Raw genomic sequence first — 20415 nt, 5'->3', positions numbered from 1 at the left:
TTCTTATTAAAAAAAAGGGGAGGCAAACAATTGGTAAACAATAAAGGTCAAACTAAAAAAGTAAGAAAAGTGAAAATAAAAAGCAGAACATAAAACCTAGACTACATGTTAAATTAATGAATTACTATATGCCACGCACAGAGCGGCTGTCATCCTGAAACTGACAGGATGACAGCGGCGCCACTCTACTCACTGCTCGGCCGTCCTGAAAGCTGAGGCTTCTCTCCTCCTCACCACTCGGCCATCCGACATGACAGCGCTCATGTCAGATGGCCGAGCGGTGAGGAGGAGAGAAGCTGCAGGCTGAAGCCACCCCGGGGACGAGCTGTGACGGCCGCCTGGCGCCCTTGTTGCCACGGCACCCTGTGCGGCCACACAGCTCGAACACCCCAAAGGCCGGCCCTGCCACCAATTCACAAAAGGATAGCAGTATTTTTGGTGCATTATTTGCTTATTTAAAAAAATCGACTAAAGGTTTTAACACTCGGACTTACTGAGTTTATTTCATATTTATTATGTGATATTTTACAAGCAAAAGTTAATTCCCAAAGATTTTCAAACAAGTTTTTTTTTTAATACTGCTACCTTCTGGCTGCAGTTAAAAGTGAATTTCTATAAATGGTCTATTGTGGAATATAGAAAAAGGAGCCAATATAAAAAAGAAAAACCTTATGACATGAAATAGCCACAATAGACTCGAGATGGGCTTCAATATAATTTGACAAACTAAGAATTCCACACAAATATTTTAGTGAATTGAACTTTTTGATGTGAAAACTCTCATGAGATAAAATAACAAACATGTAAAAGAACTCAAATTACTTAGTGAATTGTTGCTAATAGGAAAGCCATCTGCTTCAGCTGCCCCATATGTATATACAAATGTAATGTTAATATGACTCTTAATTTTTGAAAACGTTTTAGCTGTACAACAGATTTCTTAAAGCTACATTGTATCATTTCATCTTATGACATTTATTCTTGTAACTACTGTATGTCTGCAGGGAAAAATTGAGATAAGCTAAATTTGATTTCATATTAAAAGCTGTGACATTAGTCATCACAGCGGGCAAATTACATTATATATTTTCCAAGCAATTTTGTTCTTTTGTGAAGAATGAAAAACCCATAATTTGTTTCAATTAACAAATTCTAGGCATGAAACACTTGGCATCTCCTCAATTACACAACAGACTTTTGGCCATATTGTAAAAATTAGCGGAATTCCTACTGCTGGAAACCATTAATTGGCATTTTAATAAATGAACATCAAACACTACATGCCAGGAGGCACTATAAAATGGCATAGCTGCTGAGTCTAAAGAACAGGGAAATCATTTATGTTTGCAGTAATCTATATTAGTCTAGTCAGGAAAATAAAATAGTTGTATTACTGGCCTTAACCCAAATGTTACAGAACAAAATATATGTAAAGACATCATGCAAAAGCAATCCATTGTAGCAAGTGCTGGCATTTGTTGTAGGATAACTGAAATAAAAGCAAAAACATAAAAAATATGTTTTCCGTGCAATAGAAATCATACATCTATGCAGTTGCCAATATGCAACTTCAACCTAAGAATATACTGGCGCTTTTTAACTTGACTTAATTGATCTCTAAACTGCTGGCTTTTGCTCTGGTTACTTATACTCAAAATAGACTCCATCTACTTTTACCACCCTGTGAAGTAAAATACCCCAAAACAGTTTACACTGTTTGATAAATTCTATATAATGTTTCCTAATTAACAGAAAACCAGCTCACCAATTCAAGTGGACTGTAATTTAATAATATGTCCAATAACTCTGTCAATTGCCACTAGGACCACCACTTTAAGGGATGCCAAGTTAAAATTCTATTACTTGTTAATCCCAAACCTATTGTGCTTTCAGTCTTTATGGAAGCACCAAGTTGGGGTTTAGAAGTGAAGAGTAGAAGGTTGAAGTGTTTCTTCCTCAGAGCGTATGTCAAGGCAAAACTAAAAACAAAATATGCAGTCTGTGTCTGCAATACATGCACATTTCCTTATGTGTTAGCCCTTTAAAGACCCTACAAGTACACAAAAATACATGTTGATTAGCCAGAAATGCAAGCTTTTTAAGTCCTTTTGTGGGCTGACAACACAGCATTTATGTTATTATTATTATTATACAGGATTGATATAGCGCCAACAGTTTGCACAGCGCTTTACAATATAGGGCAGACATTACAATAACGACATTACAATCACAATACAATTCAAGACAAGATGGTAAGGAGGGCCCTGCCCCTGAGGGCTTACAATCTAAAAGGGAGGGGGAAGTGATACATGAGGAGGGAGCTGCGTGGGGATGAATTGTTTGAGAACATGATAGTCGAGCGGTTAGGTTGAGGTGGGATAGGTTTCCCTGAAGAGATGTGTCTTTAGGGATCGCCTAAAGGCAGTTAAGGTGGGCGACAGACGGACAAGTTGGGGTAAAGAATTCCAGAGGATGGGAGAGACTCTAGAGAAGTCCTGGAGGCGAGCATGGGAGGAGTTGACAAGGGAGCTGGAAAGCAGGAGGTCTTGGGAAGATCGGAGCCGACGGTTAGGGTGATACTTTGAGACCAGGTTTGAGATATAGCCGGGGGCAGTGTTGTGGATGGCTTTGTAACTGATTGTTAATATTTTGAATTTTATCCTTTGGGCTATTGGAAGCCAGTGCAGGGATTGGCAGAGGGTGGATGAGTCTAGCAGCTGCATTCATGATAGATATGTTATGTGGACTAAGTGTTATCAGCCCAGTCCAGTTTTTGAGCTGTTAGAGAAAACAGGAAATGTGTACAAGACATAGGACAGCTCTTAATTTCTGACAAAGTAAACATATTTTTTGCACTTCTAAAACAAATTGCTTTCAATTATATATTAAACAGACCAAGATAGAGTAAATAAGATAATGTATTTGTTGGGGTTTACATACACATTGCTTTCAGTTACAAAGGATGAATGTTAAAGCTATTAGGCCTTTTATAATCTTGTACCTGAATCATTCAGTCAATTTCATGTGGTAAGGAGAAGGTGTAACACAATACATTGTGGCATTTTTTTAAATACAAGTGTACAGATGCCAAGCAGTGTCATTTAGAAAAAATGCTCCTTAATTTCTCCAACCCACTGTGCACAGCTGGTTTTGGTGTTTACCCTAGGTAACAGCATAGAAAGACCCCAACAGTCTTACTCTCCCCTCCCCCTAAAAAAAGAAGAGGCCCAATCCCTCTTTTTACATTGAATGGAGTGCTTACGTCCTCCCCAGATAATATCGCTATAGAGCTTAAAGCCCATCTCCGGGCAAATATAAATCCCCTACCTAAACTTATTTTTCACTTGCCTAAATCTGGCATCATGTGTCCCATACTGGCACCTTTTCTAGGAGTGGACACTGGTGATTTAGCACTAAAGTCTATGTTCACAGCAAAAAAAAAGTAATTTTTTGTGTTCTCCATTCTGCAATTTTTATTGAAATAATGATTAATGATCCTCCATTGAAGGTCCTTCTTCAGGCCCTTCCTGTTGTGGCTCTGTCTCTGTCTTCTAGCTAGACTGCTGCATTGTCACCATGTTATCTTTTTGAGCACACATTATGCAGACATGGTCTACTGTTGTCACAATCAGGAGACTTTCCTTGAAAAATGCCATGCAGCTATCACTGAAGACAAGAAGTAGATGTTAAGAAAGCTGCAGAAGATCAGCAGCACTGAGATGCCACAAAGTATTAAGAAAAAAAACTTAAAAGTATTTTATTTTAAAATGATGCACATTGCTTTAGTAAACTAAATGTTTTTCAGTTAGAATTCATATCTACCGTAAACTTAACTTTTGCAGTAATCTTTATGAATTTACTTTACTATTCCTAATGGCCATTAAAATAATAATGACAGTGCTATAATAGTGCAAGTGGTAAAACACCACTGCTTAAACAGCCGGCTAGCTAAAGTGTGTTTTGCTAATGCTGTAGCATTCCTACGATAAAAAAGGCACTGGTTTTCTCTGCTCACCATATTCGTCTTGTATGTGCTCATTCAGGTGGCACCTAAGTACTGAGTGTGCCTCTAAGTGCCACCAACTGAAATGTACAGACTGTAGAGATAAAAGTAATATAGGCTTAAGTAAAATGGTAAAATAAAGTATAATCAAAGACCTGGTTCCAGATTGGTTTTGTGGTTAAAATAACCATGCAAATATTCCCAGAGGGTGGAGTAAATCATATTTATCTCAGACTTCACAAGGGGAAGGGTGTTGGTGTCTGTGTGATAGATTTCTGTCTTAAAGTAAGACGTCAGAAGGTTTCTGCTTAGCGTTCTCTTGAAAGGAAGCTGGAATGACGCCCTAAGAAGCAGCTGTATTGTAATTAATGTTGTGCTACAGAGATGAAAAAGAAAGGAAGGACAGAAAATGAAAGCCTACCCTCAATGTTTGATATATTGTCTACCTTCTCTTATCAGTATGCAGCTTAATTACTAGAAGCTACAACAGAGACATACTTGTGTACTGTACTTTATTGTTCTTTTCCTTGGGAAATTTATGATGTGCTGATAGCATAGGAAATAATTCATCAGGCTTCACTGCATACTTGCCTGGCCACCACTGAGATTCTCAATATGTACAATATGCAATCCTTATATTGCTGTGAAAATTATTAATTCAATATGGATCCATGTGCTATGAAGAGAGCTCTTTCTAATCGGTAGCTTATAAACAATATAATTCTAAATTTACTGTACACCGTTAAGGCCCAGCCCTGTTTTTTTCTGAAGTAAAAAGTACTTTTCCTCAGGGTCTCAAAGAAATGTCACACAAAATATAATTTTGTCACAGAAAATATCATTATGAAACACCATAAAAACTGACACAGTATAGTAGACAGTGATCCAAAAATAGTTTGAAGTTCAGAGCTAATGGTCTCTTAATGCTTGGGCATTTGTACCTACTTTATAAGAATGGATCTACTGGCAGGATCAATGTGTTAAAAGGTTAGGTGTTACCTTTAAGACTACTGTAACATTGCTGTGTTAATGTTATTGACAGTTTGCATCATAAACTGTAAGTTTTTATTTTGCTCATAGCTGCACTTCAGGTTTCTCTAATGCTTTTTCTTTTGGCATAATTAACTGTAAAAAAGAAAATAATTTGTGGCTTTGGGTTATAGCAGTTATCCCAGGAGTCATGGCCTTTATAGTGCTTGATGACTTTGTGACATCTACAGGGCTATTCACAAAAGAGTTTAGAGTTTGGAGAAGGCAGGAGAAGTGAACAATCTAGGTCAAAATAGCTGAATTGAAAAAAATCTCCAATTTAGCTCACTTTCCAGTTCAGCTATGTTGTCCTAGATTTAGGGTTGCACAGATACCAAGTACAATACTCGGCACAAGTACGAGTACATGTACCGATACTTTTGAGCTCCAAGACTAGACTAGAGAAAAATTCAAAAATTAGTAGGCAGCTGTCATTTGTAAGGAGCACACGGAGCTCCTGGGATTTGTACATCTCTGTTTTAATGTACGATTTTGTTTTTAGAAATATAAATAAAGGGATGCACAGATACCAGTTTTACGAGTACTGGTACTTGCCGAGTACTTACACGTACGAGTACTGATACATTTTTGTTTATTGTCATGTGACAGTTTTTCTAAAACAATACAGACTAATGATTTCAGAACAGTGGTGGAGTGCCAGAGCCAGGTCCCAGCTGCAACCGCTGCAACACTGGTAGTTCTCATGAAAATGCCAAGTATCTGCACTGGTACTCGAAAAGTATCTGTGCATCCCTACCTAGATTGTTCAGTTCTCCTGCCTTCTCCAAACTCTTCACCGTTTTGTGAATAGCCCTGCTAGTGTTATATGACTGAGATTTGAAGTTGGTTAAGAAAAAGAAAGTTGACTTTTAATGCACTAGGAGAAATAATATGATTGGAAATTCTCATGTCAGATCACTTGCAGCTAGCAGCTAGCAGCCAATGCTCATCTACACCGGCAGTATATTTTTAACCCATTGTTTATTATTCCTTTTTTATGTGGTAAGATTTGATCCCTCACTGGATTCTTAATGGTCTAGAAAACCCTGCTATGATATTAAAACAGCCCCAGAAAACTTTAAAAACTAAGTAGTATAGGTAAAGGAATATCTAACTAGACCTTACTCCCTTCCATCTCCCAAGTCTCTGTACTGGTCAAGGAGGCCATCTATTACAACAAAGTTTTAATAAGGAGGTGGTGGGAGAGGTCAGGACCAAGCCTTTTGTTTTGCTTGCACATGATTGGATGAAGGAAGTTAGTAGAGCTTCGGCTTATACAAGCTAAGGGAAATTAAAGGGTATTTTCGCATTTAATAAATCAACCCCGTAGTGCTCACAGTTTCAGTTGCTCAGGGCTGTGACAGATTTACTTTAATACCAGTTTAGGAACTTTAGTGCTGATTATAATCTTTAATGTTATATGTATGTAGGTTCTTGCATCATTAGCTCTATGATGTGACACAAGTACAATTTCTGTGCAAGATTTAATTGCAGCTCACAATGCTTCCCCCTCTGTTGATGACATTGGTAAAGTAAATGTTAGTATTCCTACATAGTTCACCTTTTATGTTGTAAGGCAATAGTGTAATTTACTGTTATGCAAGAATATGTATAACATATTTTGCCTCATGACAAAATCAATAGATTATGCGATTGAGTACTCTGGTAAGGATGTTCATTTGCACTGCTAAAACAATCCTTACATCTTATAACTGGTAACGGCTCAAACATGTTAGGAAATACAATTTTAAAAAATAATGTTTGTTTTGAGGGTTGAGCCAGATTATTGTTTTTCACTGTTGTTAGGTGCTTTGTTAGAACCAGCTTCTGTTCTCATTAAGAGTTATTTTACTTTTCTCTTTTGTTGCGTCTAAGGCCTAATTAGACGTTTTATAACAACAACATTTTCAGATATATTATTGTTTCTTGCTTCGTTTCTAATTCCTATTATGGTCTGCCTTTGGTGTTTGCCTTTTTGGAAGCTGATACCTAATACAAAACAAATGTCCACTCCAAAAACTTTTCCCCCATGGAAAATAATGAAGACCTCATATAAAAGTGGTTTATGACTCTTAAGGGGACAATAAAATATTGTTGACCTCAGCTCGTTTTGCTAAGCTTTAAAGTAGTTAACGGCATGTAACAATTTTATAACTCAATTTCTTTTAATTTAAATGAAGCACCCGATGAAATCAGGTAGCGTTAGAGTAAAATGAAAGATGTATATTTCCATAGAAAATGGGACATATATAGCGGCTCTTTTGACATTGTGAAACATTGTATATCACCAATATAGTTATTTAAATATGTCACTACAAAAGGCTAAATACAAAACTTCTATGGAGCATTGAGACATAATACAATGGTAGATGGCAACCTGCTACTGGTTTTGTTAATAGGTTTATTTTGGCGTATTTGGTAGTTACTTTGTTTTTATGAAATACTTTACAGGTAAACTACTATTTAAATATTTAACTGTTTAACAGTTCAAACCCCTGTTACTCCAAAAGACTAATGCAGCACTTTTAAAGAACATTGCAACCTAATAAGATGGTAGGGGAGAACCTGCCTGTGCACCTTCCCCCAACTTTTCCATTGAGATTGACAACACAACTATCCATCCCTCCCACCATGCCAAGGTGCTAGGTGTCATCCTTGACTCGGATTTTACCTTTCTGCCGCACATCCAATCACCATCCAAATCCTGCCACATTCACCTTAATAGCATCTTGAAAATACACCTCTTCCTCACCAATAAAACCACAAAGCTACTCATCCACTCACTTGTTATCTCTTGTCTTGTCTTTTGCAACTCCCTCCTCATTGGCCTACTACTACACATTCTATCCCCTCTTCAGTCTATCATGAATGCTGCTGCTGGACTCATCCACCTAACCAACCATTCAGTGTCTGCAACCCTGCCCAAAGGATAAAATTCAAAATATTAAAACCCATTTACAAAGCCATCCACAACTCTGCCCCCCGCTATATCTCCAACCTTGTCTCAAAGTATCACCCTAACCATCCCCTCCACTCCTTCCAAGACTTCCTGCTCTCTGGCTCCCTCGTCAACTCCTCCCATGCTCACCTCCAGGACTTCTCTAGAGTCTTTCCCATCCTCTGGAACTTCTTACCCCAACCTATCCATCTATCTTCCACTCTGACTGCCTTTAGGCGATCCCCAAAAACTCATCTCTTCAGAGAAGCCTATCCTGCCTCAAACTAACCACTTAACTATCACTTTCTCAAACAATTCATCCCCACACAGCTACCTCCTCATGTATCACTAGCCCCACACTCCTTACCATCTTGCCTTGAATTGTATTGTAATGTCTTCCTTATATTCTAAAACGCTGTGCAAACTGTTTGTGCTATATAAATCCTGTATAATAATAATAATAATATTATTATAAAAAGTAAGCTTCCACATTTATAATAATGATTGATTATTTACATTTCTGCATAAGCCCAATTCTTTAATAATATCCTTCAGAGTAATTCAATATATTGGTTATAATGAATGCAGAATATCTTGGATTAAAGTGATAGAATTTCTTGGATGACACAAAAGATATAGCATGCTAATTTTCAAGTCATCTTAACTCAGCTTCTTTTCATTCTGTAGAAAAATATTTGCGGTGTTTTTTGTGCCGAGTACTACTTCAGTGCGGCCATTACGATCGGCGGCCGGACACGCCCCCCTGTAGAAAAATATTTTAACCAGGTTTCCAAGTGTTAATGTGTTAATGTTAATTATTAATATATTAATATTAGAGCAATAAAGCTTGGAGTAGAAAGGAGACTCACATAGCAACAAATCACATTCCTTGTTTAATTTTTACATATAAGAAAAACTGATGACATCTGATATGTTTCTACGGAGAACACCACCACTTGCTGTGGTTCTTTTATTTTTACTGCTGGCATATACATAAACCTGTGGTAGACCTAAGTCTACCCGTTTTCACAGAATCCAGCTTGTCATTTTGCAAGGCCTATGCACCAGAAGCTATTACAAAGTATCCTGAATATAACCAGACTTTCATACATGAATTTGCATGTCAATATACACTTAGGCTTGGGCACTGGAAACTCTTCCTGAAAATACAAACATTGGCAAGGTACACAGAGCAGAATTTAATCTTTGACTCAGATGTTGTCAAGTACAAACTTACAGATTATACACTTTTAAGGGCTTGTTCACACCATATCTGGGCCAGATCTGGAAATGCAGTGCAGTGCATTTTTGCCATGTTATTGCTGCGTTCCAGTGCAATATTTCTTTTTTTTTTGCTTAAAGTGGGCTTTCAGAGGCAGTCCGGTGCATTCCATTGCATTTGCATGTGTTTTGATGCCTTGCCATGCGTTTTGGTGCATTCCAGACCAGAGAAAATAGTGCATGCAGCATGCAATAGTGCATTTTTTATCCTGCATAAGAATGGACTGCGCTAGTAGGAACAGAGCCGACAAACACGATAGGAATACATTGGGATGCATTTCAGGTGCAGACAAAAACTGTTCTGGTCCAGATCTGGTCTGGACATGATGTGAACAAGCCCTCACACCAGAAGAATTTGTGGGCAAGATTACTAGATTGCTTTTTGACATTTGCATAGTTAATATAAAGTGTAGGCACAGTGCAGGTGTACTTGAGTATGTATAGTGACTTGTCATTCTGTACACCATATATAGTAGAGTTGACAGAATTTCTCTTTGTTAAGCAAAAGGAATCTTCTTAGGTTTACTTTGATCAAGCTTTTTGGTTTGTTTATTTCATCATGATGACTGAATTGAGAAGCTTTCATATATCCTTTGGACTATATGATGTGTTAAAAGATACCTAGAAGGTCTTATTGCTTATAGATATTTAAATGTGATAGCATGCTAATGCACTAATATATTATTATTAGATTGCTGGTTTTTCAGTTGATAAAGAGTCGTATAAATAGTTGATCAAAAAAAAGATGCTTTAGAGTTTCTTAAATACAAGCGTTAAACATTTATTGTTAAAGTATACTGCATGTTGTGCATAGTTAGTGCTGTATATTGTTGCTGGGAATATTTTGCATATACAGGTGTTTTGTGTATATGTGAGTTGTCTTTTAACACACCTTTTATGCTCCTAATTAGGAGTTGCATAAATAAGGAGATCGTTCACATTCATCCCCAGCTCTATGATTAACTCATTACGGGTGAAATGCATTAGAGAGGCGTTGCTTAGGCAGGGATTGGAACATGATTAAATATAGTTTTACAATGAGTGATGGTTCCGGAAGTGTGATCATTTGCTTTATTGATGTGGAAAAATAGTCTACTATGGTTAAAGAAAATTGGAAGTCACTCATTGTACCAAATCTGTCATGTTTATTAAGGCACCAGGTTCCTGTAGGCTCAGCATGTTTCTAACTCACTGACCAACACACACGTCTAAAACTATAATGACCTCAGAACAAGTCCCTAGAGCCTGTACATTTTTGGGAGGCTCATGCCTCCTATGCTGTACATTGTAGCTCGTCCAGGCTACTGAATTATCTAGGTTTTAAATAATATCTAAGGGTGATAGTTGTGTAGTTTGCACTTTCAAATACAGAGACAACACTATTTTGTCATGATTCTTTTTTTAATTCCTTGTTTATCATTCTTTGATTTATACTAATTATATATGCTTAGTTTGAATTCACACTTTGTTATGTATTAATAAATTATTATTCTGTAACCAGGAGCTGTTTCCAATAATCATATAAATCCACATGTCCTTCAGGTATTTTTATAACAGGCTTTTCTTTTCATTTAACATAGGGAGCATAATTATTATAGGGCATGTTCAAGCTATGCAATATTGGAGTTGAGATCTTGTTCTCTGTAGAGCTTACAGTACATTGATGAAAGTAAAACATATGTGATGACAGGGCAGAAACACTTTGTGACATGTGCAGATAAGGTGGCATGAAACCCAAGGTCACAAAAAGGTTCAGCTTGCAAGACAATATTAGAACAAAGATCTTTTCAAGTCAAGTCATATGTCTTATATCTCCAGATATATTCCGTTTATTTATACATTGAGACGGTGCAATCATTTATTCATAACATTTAATTGCAATACTGATGTACCATAAATTGCAAAAATAAAGTAAAATGACTTCCACATTGTATTCACAGAATACCATGTAATTGGGCAATGTATTCCAGCTTCTTGCTTCGGCATAAAACATATCTGTTATTATAAATTGCCCTATATTAAATCAAGGAAATTGACTGTATCCTGTTTCTCACCAGTGTGATCCTTATGACTGTTTGGCAGGAATGTGTGAAGCATTTTATTGTCCTTCAAGACCATTAAGCCTACACAAATACAGTGTCTGCTTTTGATATGGAAATAAGTTACTTGCAATTTAAATTAACAAAATAAAGGGACTTTCTTGAGGTGACGTTTTATTTGTGAATCTGAAGATCACCAGTGATGTGTGAACAAAAGATAATGCATAATAGTTTCATGGATTGGTCTTGACTCTAATTTTATTTTAAAGTAGACTTGCATAAAAATGCAAGGCCCGCTCTTCTTTTATATCCTCATCTTCTTGATTTAAAATGATTAAGAAGTTAAATTTTGAAAAAGCAATCGTTACCGGAAAATGTTAAAATATACTTACCTTAGAACTCTTACACATGGGAAGGGGGTTTAACACCGCGGATGTCAACTGGTTAAGGTATGTATAATGTAAAATTTTCTTTTAATGTTTAATATTTTCTGTTTTATTTAACTCTAAATTAGTGCTGCTGCCTTGCAGCACTATGGGTCCCTGGTTCGAATCCGGGCCAGATCACTGTCTGCAAGGAGTTTGCATGTTCTCCCTGTGCTTGTGTGGTTTTCCTCTGGGTACTCCGGTTTCCTCCCACACTCCAAAGAGATGGTAGGTTAATTGGCTCCTGTCTAAATTGGCCCTTGTATGTATGCATGTGAGATAGGGATCTTAAATTGTAAGCTCCTTGAGGACAGGGACTGATGTGAATGTGCACTATGTAGAGCTCTGCGTACATTGTCAGTGCTATATAAATAACTGTCATAAATGTAATAAATACATTTTTACATGGGACAGTAATCAGAATGATAACTGGGCCTTGCATTTCCAATTCTGCTTTAAGACTCCTGAACTACAGTATTTTTACATCTTCGTTTCCTAAAAGTACTTAATACAGTGCTTGCCTTCCTTTTCTGAAGCAGCCTTAATTATAATCAATGATACGTTTTGAGCACTTTTTGGGACTTGAAGGCTGCTAATATTTATACTGAAATGTCTTCTAATCTAGACACACAGAATATTTTGCTGTCTGTAGCATTTTTCAGATTATGTGGATTCAAAAGAAGACATGCTGATCATTGACATCTATCTACCTACATCATCCTATTTTTTAATTCGTCAACATATGTATAATTATTAGCACCGTGGCAACTAAAAACCTTTTGCACGCATAGAATGAAGGTTTTTCTGAAATCTCATATTATGCTTAGATGACAATACATGTTTTCTCTCAAAAAGTAGAGTATTTCAAGTGGTTGTTGCTTGCACATTGTGTTCAGATTTTGCAACCAAGTACCCCTTTCAAATACATTACATTTCAATTATAATTTACAATTTCTTTTGTATCCACACAAAATGCAAACATGTTTTACCTCATATATATCAATATATTCATCATTTATACTCATCACTAAACCAAGATTATTGGCTCTCACTCACTAATTGATATAACATAATTTTATATATTTGTGTCACTTTTTCATTTTATATTTTACCTCATGCCTATACCTTTTTAATGTAAGTTTTCACTATTACTATGTGTTCTCAAACAATTCATCCCCACACAGCTACCTCCCCATGTATCACTTCTCCCTCCCTTTTAGATTGTAAGCCCTTTAGGGGCAGGGCCCTCCTTACCATCTTGCCTTGAATTGTATTGTGATTGTAATGTCTTCCTTATATTGTACAGCGCTGCGCAAACTGTTGGTGCTATAAAAATCATATGTATTAATAATAATAATAAAATAGAACCAAAGCATAATAAAATATAATGCTATATTCTACACCATTGAAGACACCAGTAAGTCATGGTCAACAGTGTAGCTGGTCTGTGAAATTAAAGTAAAGCTGTTTTCTGCATTTCAAAATAAAGGTTAATAGTTCAGTTCCCTTATAAGGCTATGACATCTAAAGGACACAAACATTTGGGACATGGTCAAAGTGAGCATATGACCCTTGTGGCTTATAGAAACATATCCCAAGCAACCTTTGTGGCAACTGGTCAGCATGTGTAGACATGAGTTAACAGTATACTTGTTTAGAAAGCTTTATTTAGGGTGAGGTTAGGTCCTTCAAAGCTTGACCAGTTGCCTTTTTTACCTTTGAAAGCATCTCAGCACACTTCTTTCTGTGTTTATAATTAATTTCAGTATTGTATCTTAAAATTTAAAAGGGATAGTTAAAAGGTGCTTTTACATTTTAGCATACTGTGATTCAAGTGAACAGGTACTAAGTACATTTTATTTGGTGAATATTGTCATAACTTATCCTACTTGTTTCAGTTGTCTGTGAGTTAAAGCTGAACTCCAGGAAATGGCTAAATGCAGAGGTGACATCTATATAAGGCAGCTATCTTGCCAAAGCTTTGAAGAGTGATATAAGAAGCAGCAGACGTATAAGCTCATCTCTGTCACTACTTTCTCCTGCTTTTAGCAAGTTCAATATTAGCACACAAACACTGTGGCACACCTGATTGGCTCCTTGTGCTGCTTCTCCTTCCCCTGAGCCCTGTTGTACAGGGGGCTACTGGTGTGAGGTCAAATTCAGGTACTTGCATACATTAATTAAAATCTGCATTTACTCTGTCTTTATCATTTTAGCATATGTTTGTTATATATTCCTGGAGTACAGCTTTAAGTGTTAAGATGCCTACATACATCACACTTCAGCCTGCCGTGCATGCAGGACTCTGTCACCATTCTTTCTAACAAAAGATCTTTCTATTGACATACAAGTGTGCAGTGGTTAACCCTGCTTGCTTTTTCTTAGAATCAACCAGTGATTGAATAAAAAATAAATCCATCCTTGCCAATCAACTTTTACCTGCAGTCAACACCATGGACCTATGGTTGTAGAAAGGTTTACACACATGATTTTAAGTTCTGCTTAATGGCATAATTGGCCAAATGTTCTTTAATGTCTATAAGAATCTTTAGAGCTCATTCATACCAAGGCAGTACATGGGTGTGAATATCTTTAGAAAAAAAACAACAGTGGATTTTGTTTATATATCTGGCTTTCTTTGGAAAATTTCCCTTCAGTTAGTGAATGAGGTGAGGCTCTGCTGACATGATTGTGTATAATTTGCAAAATTAGTTTTCACCACATCCACAGAGCTAGGGGGAAATTCTACTAGACAATGAAAATTCCTTTGCAAAGTGAACAGCCCATTTGCCTTTAATATATCAACCCCAATATGTATATTATTTAGGTTTTAAGTACCCTTGACACAAGTTTAAGTATTGTGAGATTTAGCTTCCAATGGTAGCGCATTAAGGACGCATCCACTCGCTGCAATCTTCATTCAAGGGCTTCCTTGCCCACTTTTATTAAATGAAAGTTCACAAAAACAGAACAATTACCCTCGCAGGGGTTCTTTAGCATCTCATGGCAGCACATGCCCATCCAGCCTCCTGGCTTTGCATTTGCAGCACCGCTGCTCCGGCCTCAGCCCACTGTCTGTTCCTCCAGACAGCCTCAGTCATGTGCTAACTTGCACACTGGGGGATTCTTCCCAATCCGCAGCACCCTGCTGCACTGGACTCCACTCTGACTCCTGGGTGGGGCCTTCCTGTCTCCCAGGTAGAGTCTTGAACCCTTCCCAACAACTTTAATTTAAAGGCTGTGCACACATGTGCCATCAGCATGCGCTGGCCACTCAGATTCTGGACACAGGAATGGAGAGAACGCAGTGGCATTGCCATGCACTGCCACAGTATCTATGCTCAAATTCTTATACAAAGCGAGTTTAAACTCTTGCTAGGGTGGATGAGCAAAGGTAAATGCAAACTATATTTCTCAAAGTCTTGGCACTTGGTCATGTGATCTCTAATGAAGGGAAAGAATAGATATCAAACTGAATGACCTTTCTCCTTAGAGATCTCATACCATACTAGTTTTCTAGGCCTTCAGACAAGTGAGCAACACTGAAGGACTTCTTGAGCAGCAGTTTATTTGGGAAAGGCATGCATTTTAGACCGTCACTTCCTAATTACTTCTCTAACTGTTCATTCTACTTTATGTTAAAAAGACAATGTCACCTTGCCTATTCATGTCATAGTGACAGGTTTCTGCACATAGCCCACCCCTATGGGACTGGGTTTGGAAGAGCACTTGACCTCCCCGTGTGACAGTGCTGGAATCTGAGTAGCCAATCACCAGGCCTGAAAACTGTCACAGTTGAGATGGCCAGGACATAAGAACAATTAACTCTGGAGATTTAATAGGCTGAGATGCTTCTGTGGGGAGTGGCAAGGGAGTGTGGTTGAACAAGTATACATGTCATGGTGTAAACTGCAACAATGCTAAGGATTGCTTTTTGTAGTTACATGCTATGCACTGTAATTGAGTTCACTCAAACCCACATATTAAGTGTATACGTATCACTGCACTTTGAAATCAGGCATGGTTTTTGGTTTTTGAGGCCCATTTGCCTTAATGTGTAGGGTCATCCCAAACTTTTTTCTAGTTTTGAATAGAGTTGGGAAGTGTTAGGAGAAGGTGTTACCGTTTGTTTTGTGAACTGTGTGCTGTTGATAAGATTTATCTTGTCTTCCTGTCCTCACTTCAGGTCCAACATGAAGTGAGGGGAAATTTCTCCAAACAGAGCGCAATAACACCCTAAGACAGTTGTCACTGTAACAGGTGTCGCTGTCAAGAGATTTGCCCTCACTTTTTTGTTCTGTTAATAACAGGAAATTTGGGATTTACACCACTTTCAGCCTCCGTGACCATGGTCATCAGCACATATAAAGGGGGTTAATCTATCTAGAAGTGTACACAGACAGCAATTAAAACCTGACAGCAGTTCTAACCCTTCCACACTCCATATGAAAAAAATGCTTTGGCTTTACATAACTTTTAAGTAAAGTATTGTGATTTTAAAAGAATTACATAAATTATGTAGTTCTTGCAAGTCTGATTAAGACCATATACACAGCTAGGAGAAAACAATGTCTCTCTTGCTTTAAGCTTAACATCAAAAGGTTTTGAAAGTACCATAAGACATTAGAATTATTGCATTTTGTGGTGTTATGCAGCTCATTTTAACATGTGTTTTTTTTTTTTGTAGAAATGGTGGACTCCAACAATCTAATAACTTTCAATGGCATGGCTAACAGCTCAAACTACAACACATTTGTATTAGATGAAGAGCGGGGAAGACTATACATTGGAGCTAAGGATCATGTATTTTCTTTCAATGTGGCAAACATCAAAGATTTTCAAAAGGTATTTATTTCCAAATACTCACTGTGTGTTATGCAGTTATTCTCAAAATATTTAGAATCCTTTCTTCTGATCTATTATAATTATAAACATAATCAAAATACATTTTTGTGTATGGCATGAAGTCTTTTGCAGAAAGTTATGTGTTTTGTGTTAATTTCCCCAATAAAGATAAGCCATTCTAATTTGAATAACATTGTAGGAAAGTAAATAAAAAAAATCTAGTGCATAAATTGTTAGTTTCTATTTGAATCAGTGATGATAAAGGTAACTGAAGGCACGATGTCTACTTACAATGGTTTGTATAACTGTTTGTCTAACGTGTGTATTTGACAAACCCTTTTCAAGAGCAGTCTTTTAATGCTTTGGTGTATTATCTGTTGATTTAGAATTTCTTATCCATAAAATTTTTGTTGTCTCACTGTGCTCACAGTATGCATTAATTTATTTAATTGTTTCAGTTTTCATGCCTGTTTACCCCTTATAGGCCAGGATAATTTTTTACATTTCAGATATGGGCTTATTGATTTGACAATAATTGTGCCATTACTTCCTTTTGATATTATCAAATTATATAAAAAACATTTTTCTTATCAATGTTAGTTTCAAATCTAATTAAGTTGTGCCAATTATGATGATGCTAAGATACTTTATGATGATGCTAAAATGTTATAAAGCCCGGGGCAGTCATTAGAAATTAAATAAAGGAATTTACACAGGAACTGTTGTCTGCAATACAGAGCAAACTAACAGCAGTCCTTGTAATTTTGCTGGTTAGAGCAGCCACAATGTGGGAAGGAGCCCTGGACACTTGAGGTATGGCCAAAGTACCTAAATAAAGTTTTTATGTGGTACTTTGTGCACCAAGGTCCACAATTAGTTAATGCAAAGACTGGTAGTGTGAAATAGCCTATAAAAATGTTTTCTAGATCAGAAATCAGATGATTAGAGTGACCAGACTTTTGAAAGGCTATTTTAATTTTTGGAAAATTGGTAGTACACTAATGCTCTTTGAAGACATATAGGGGTCTATTCACTAAGCTGCCGAATGATCTAGCCATAACTTTGGCTGATCCTTTGGCTAGCTTCGGCCCCAGGACCCATTCGGTTCAGTAGAACCAAAGGGCTGCTGTATGGGATATTCACTATAGCCCATACGGCTTCCGAAGTTGGCCGAGCGGCTCAGTTGAGCCGAAGGCATATGCCTCGGCTTGACTGAGCAGAGGTGAAAGCCACTTGCAGAGAGATCAGTGTCCCTGGTTACTAGGTAACCAGGGACGCCATCTGTCATTACACACTGACAACCCGGCAGGGCCGCTATGATATCACAACGGCCTCTCCGGGTTCTCAGTGTCTAATAACAGATGGCGTCCTTGGTTACCTGGTAACCAGGGACACTGATCTGTCATTACTCTCCCGGACGCTCTGGGAGTCAAATACGGCTCCCGTCCACCCAGGAGAGAAACACTTTCTCACGGAAAGGTTTACTCTGCTCGATCGATCAGAGTAAACTTTCCTTGCAATCTGTTTTTTGTTTTTTTTGCTGACATGGGGCCGCTGGCAGAAAAAAAAAGCCAGCATAGGAATGCATAGCTAGATTCCTATTGGCTATTTCAATTTGAAATAGCCAATAGCAAACTAGCTATTGCACTCACCCACTGCTGCTGTCAATCAGCAGAGGGTGACCTGCAGTTCTTCATCAGGTCCCCTTCTGGTGATTGACAGCATCTAGCTATGCATTCCTATGGTGTTTTTTTTTTCTTTTATTATGACAGCAGCAGAAAACAGTTGGGCGGAGCTAGCTGTCATGTTTGGCTGACCCAAAGCCAGCCGCAGCAAGCCTATGTACGGCTGATTTTAGTCGGTGTACGGCTGAAGTCAGCCGTACAAGCCTGAAGTGAATAGCCGAACAGCGTTCGGCTCACTTCACTTTGGGTCGGTTATTCACTCGGCTGCCTACGGCAGCTTTGTGAATAGACCCCCATAATTTTAGAGAACTTAAACATGTGTCACTGGAACAAGTGTCCCCATCAAAAAAAATCCCCAATATACCGGTTCTAGCGACAATTCAACATTTTGGATTTTCTATCAACTTCAATCTGAGTGACAATAATCACCAGGACTAAATCTTCCTAAGAGGGACATTGACAACAATAAAATAACTGATATCAAAAAAAGGGGGAAAGAGAAAGAAAGGGGCTTTGTGGTGACCACTGGAGAATAGCAGGGAATTGATCCAATAATAAAGTCAATTGATTCATATATATAATAAAATTCCATTTTTAATATACTCAATTCATAATGTCTATACATATAAATATGCTAAAATTCATCCATATAAAAAACCATAAATAGATGTATACAACATAAATAACCTCCCTGGAACCCACACAGAAACCATGATTATAAATTCATATATTGGTCATTGCCCTCATTGTATTCATATCTTATTTGCATGATTAATTGTACATAATTGTTCTATATATCATTAGTTCAGCCATGATTCTGTGCTTGCTCCAGTTTCCAGTCTAAAATAACTGACATGACTTCTAACTCTTTTCAACTCTATCCAAAACTAAAAAAGTTTTGGTTTCAACTACACTGTAAATGCCAATACCAGGTCCTTGTCTATATACTGTGTGTGATAGAATTACAGCCACCTGGTAAGAAACAAAACTAGTTTGCAGTCATTTAGCATTACAAATTATTCAGTAGTAATGCTATGATGACCATGAAAGAATAGTAATCTAGTCAAAACACTATCTTTCACATTACTATCAATTCAAGTTTCATATTCCAGAAGTCTGGCTGAGAGGTCTATGTCATATGGTGACTGTAATCTACCTTCAGCTAAGAGTCTTTAAGTGTGACATGTCAAATAAGGTGCATAGTTTACAGACAGCAGCATATGGAGCCAGCTGACAGAACAGGAACTGTACTGTGTTTTGCACAGTAGGAAGAGCACATATTCACTTCTTCAATTACAGTTAAATTGCAGATTAAATGTAATTTAGAAACCTTATAGTTTTTCATGAAAATGTAATTTGCGTTTTTTAGGTTCAAATGTATACAAATGTACAAATAGACGTGTTATATAACAGATGTACACTTTAACCAGTGGCCTATTTCAAAGATGTGTTCAAGGGAATTCAGAGTACTGTACTTAGATATTTACATTACCAAATACTTTGTGCTTTTTTAATGTTCAAAAGTTTCTATCTTTGTTTATCCTTACCTTAATTATTTAGGAAGAATCCCCTTTATAGCAAGTCTGTAACTACTTGAAAGACTACTTGAAAGAAGTTTTTAAAAGGCTTTCCTGCATAGGAAAGGGTTAATACTTACCCTCCAAAATGCCCACTTCACTGATCTCTGCAGTCTTTAAAGAAGAACTCCGGGTGGAAATGTTATTAAACCTTGCAGTTGGACTAACCCCACACTGCAAGGGTTAACTGCTCGCTTGTTGTTAGACCAGTTTCAAGAGCCTATTTTCCCCTCCTCTGCAGTGGTCTAAGAATCCTTGTGCGATCACATTCTATGCAAGTGTATAGATGTGAGGATGCTGATGAACATTTCATCTGAGCAGCAGAGGAGGAGACATGCTCTAGTGACCGGAGACGCAAGGAGTTAACTCAGCAGTTCGGGTGAGTATCACTTTTTTTAGCACCTAAACAAAAATGAACAGTTAACCCTTGCGGTGTGGGGGTAGCCCCAATACAAGGGCTAATAAAATGTTTCTCCTTCTTTAATTGTTGTACTGCTTCCTGCATCAGACACACTTCCAGGTGAGTCAGATGCCTAGTCTCCCACTGCTCTGAGGTTCTTTTTGCTGGCCCCTACAACATTAGTGTGTCGCAT

At 37.5% G+C, this 20415-nt stretch overlaps 1 protein-coding gene across 3 annotated transcripts in view; it reads left to right on the top strand.

Moving 5' to 3' along the window:
* SEMA3A (semaphorin 3A) overlaps nucleotides 1-20415 on the top strand; it is a 215972-nt gene that overhangs the window by 42877 nt on the left and 152680 nt on the right. For all 3 annotated transcript variants that reach the window (XM_018562368.1, XM_018562367.1, XM_018562366.1), the window contains exon 2: nucleotides 16403-16560. In XM_018562368.1, coding sequence (XP_018417870.1) covers nucleotides 16403-16560 — 158 coding nt within the window. The remainder of the gene's footprint in view (nucleotides 1-16402; nucleotides 16561-20415) is intronic.

The sequence above is a fragment of the Nanorana parkeri genome, unplaced genomic scaffold, assembly GCF_000935625.1.
Source record: "Nanorana parkeri isolate BGI_ZX_2015 unplaced genomic scaffold, ASM93562v1 scaffold574, whole genome shotgun sequence".
Lineage (NCBI taxonomy): Eukaryota > Metazoa > Chordata > Amphibia > Anura > Dicroglossidae > Nanorana > Nanorana parkeri.
Note: the sequence above shows the minus strand (reverse complement) of the source record. Positions and strands in the feature narration are given on the sequence as shown.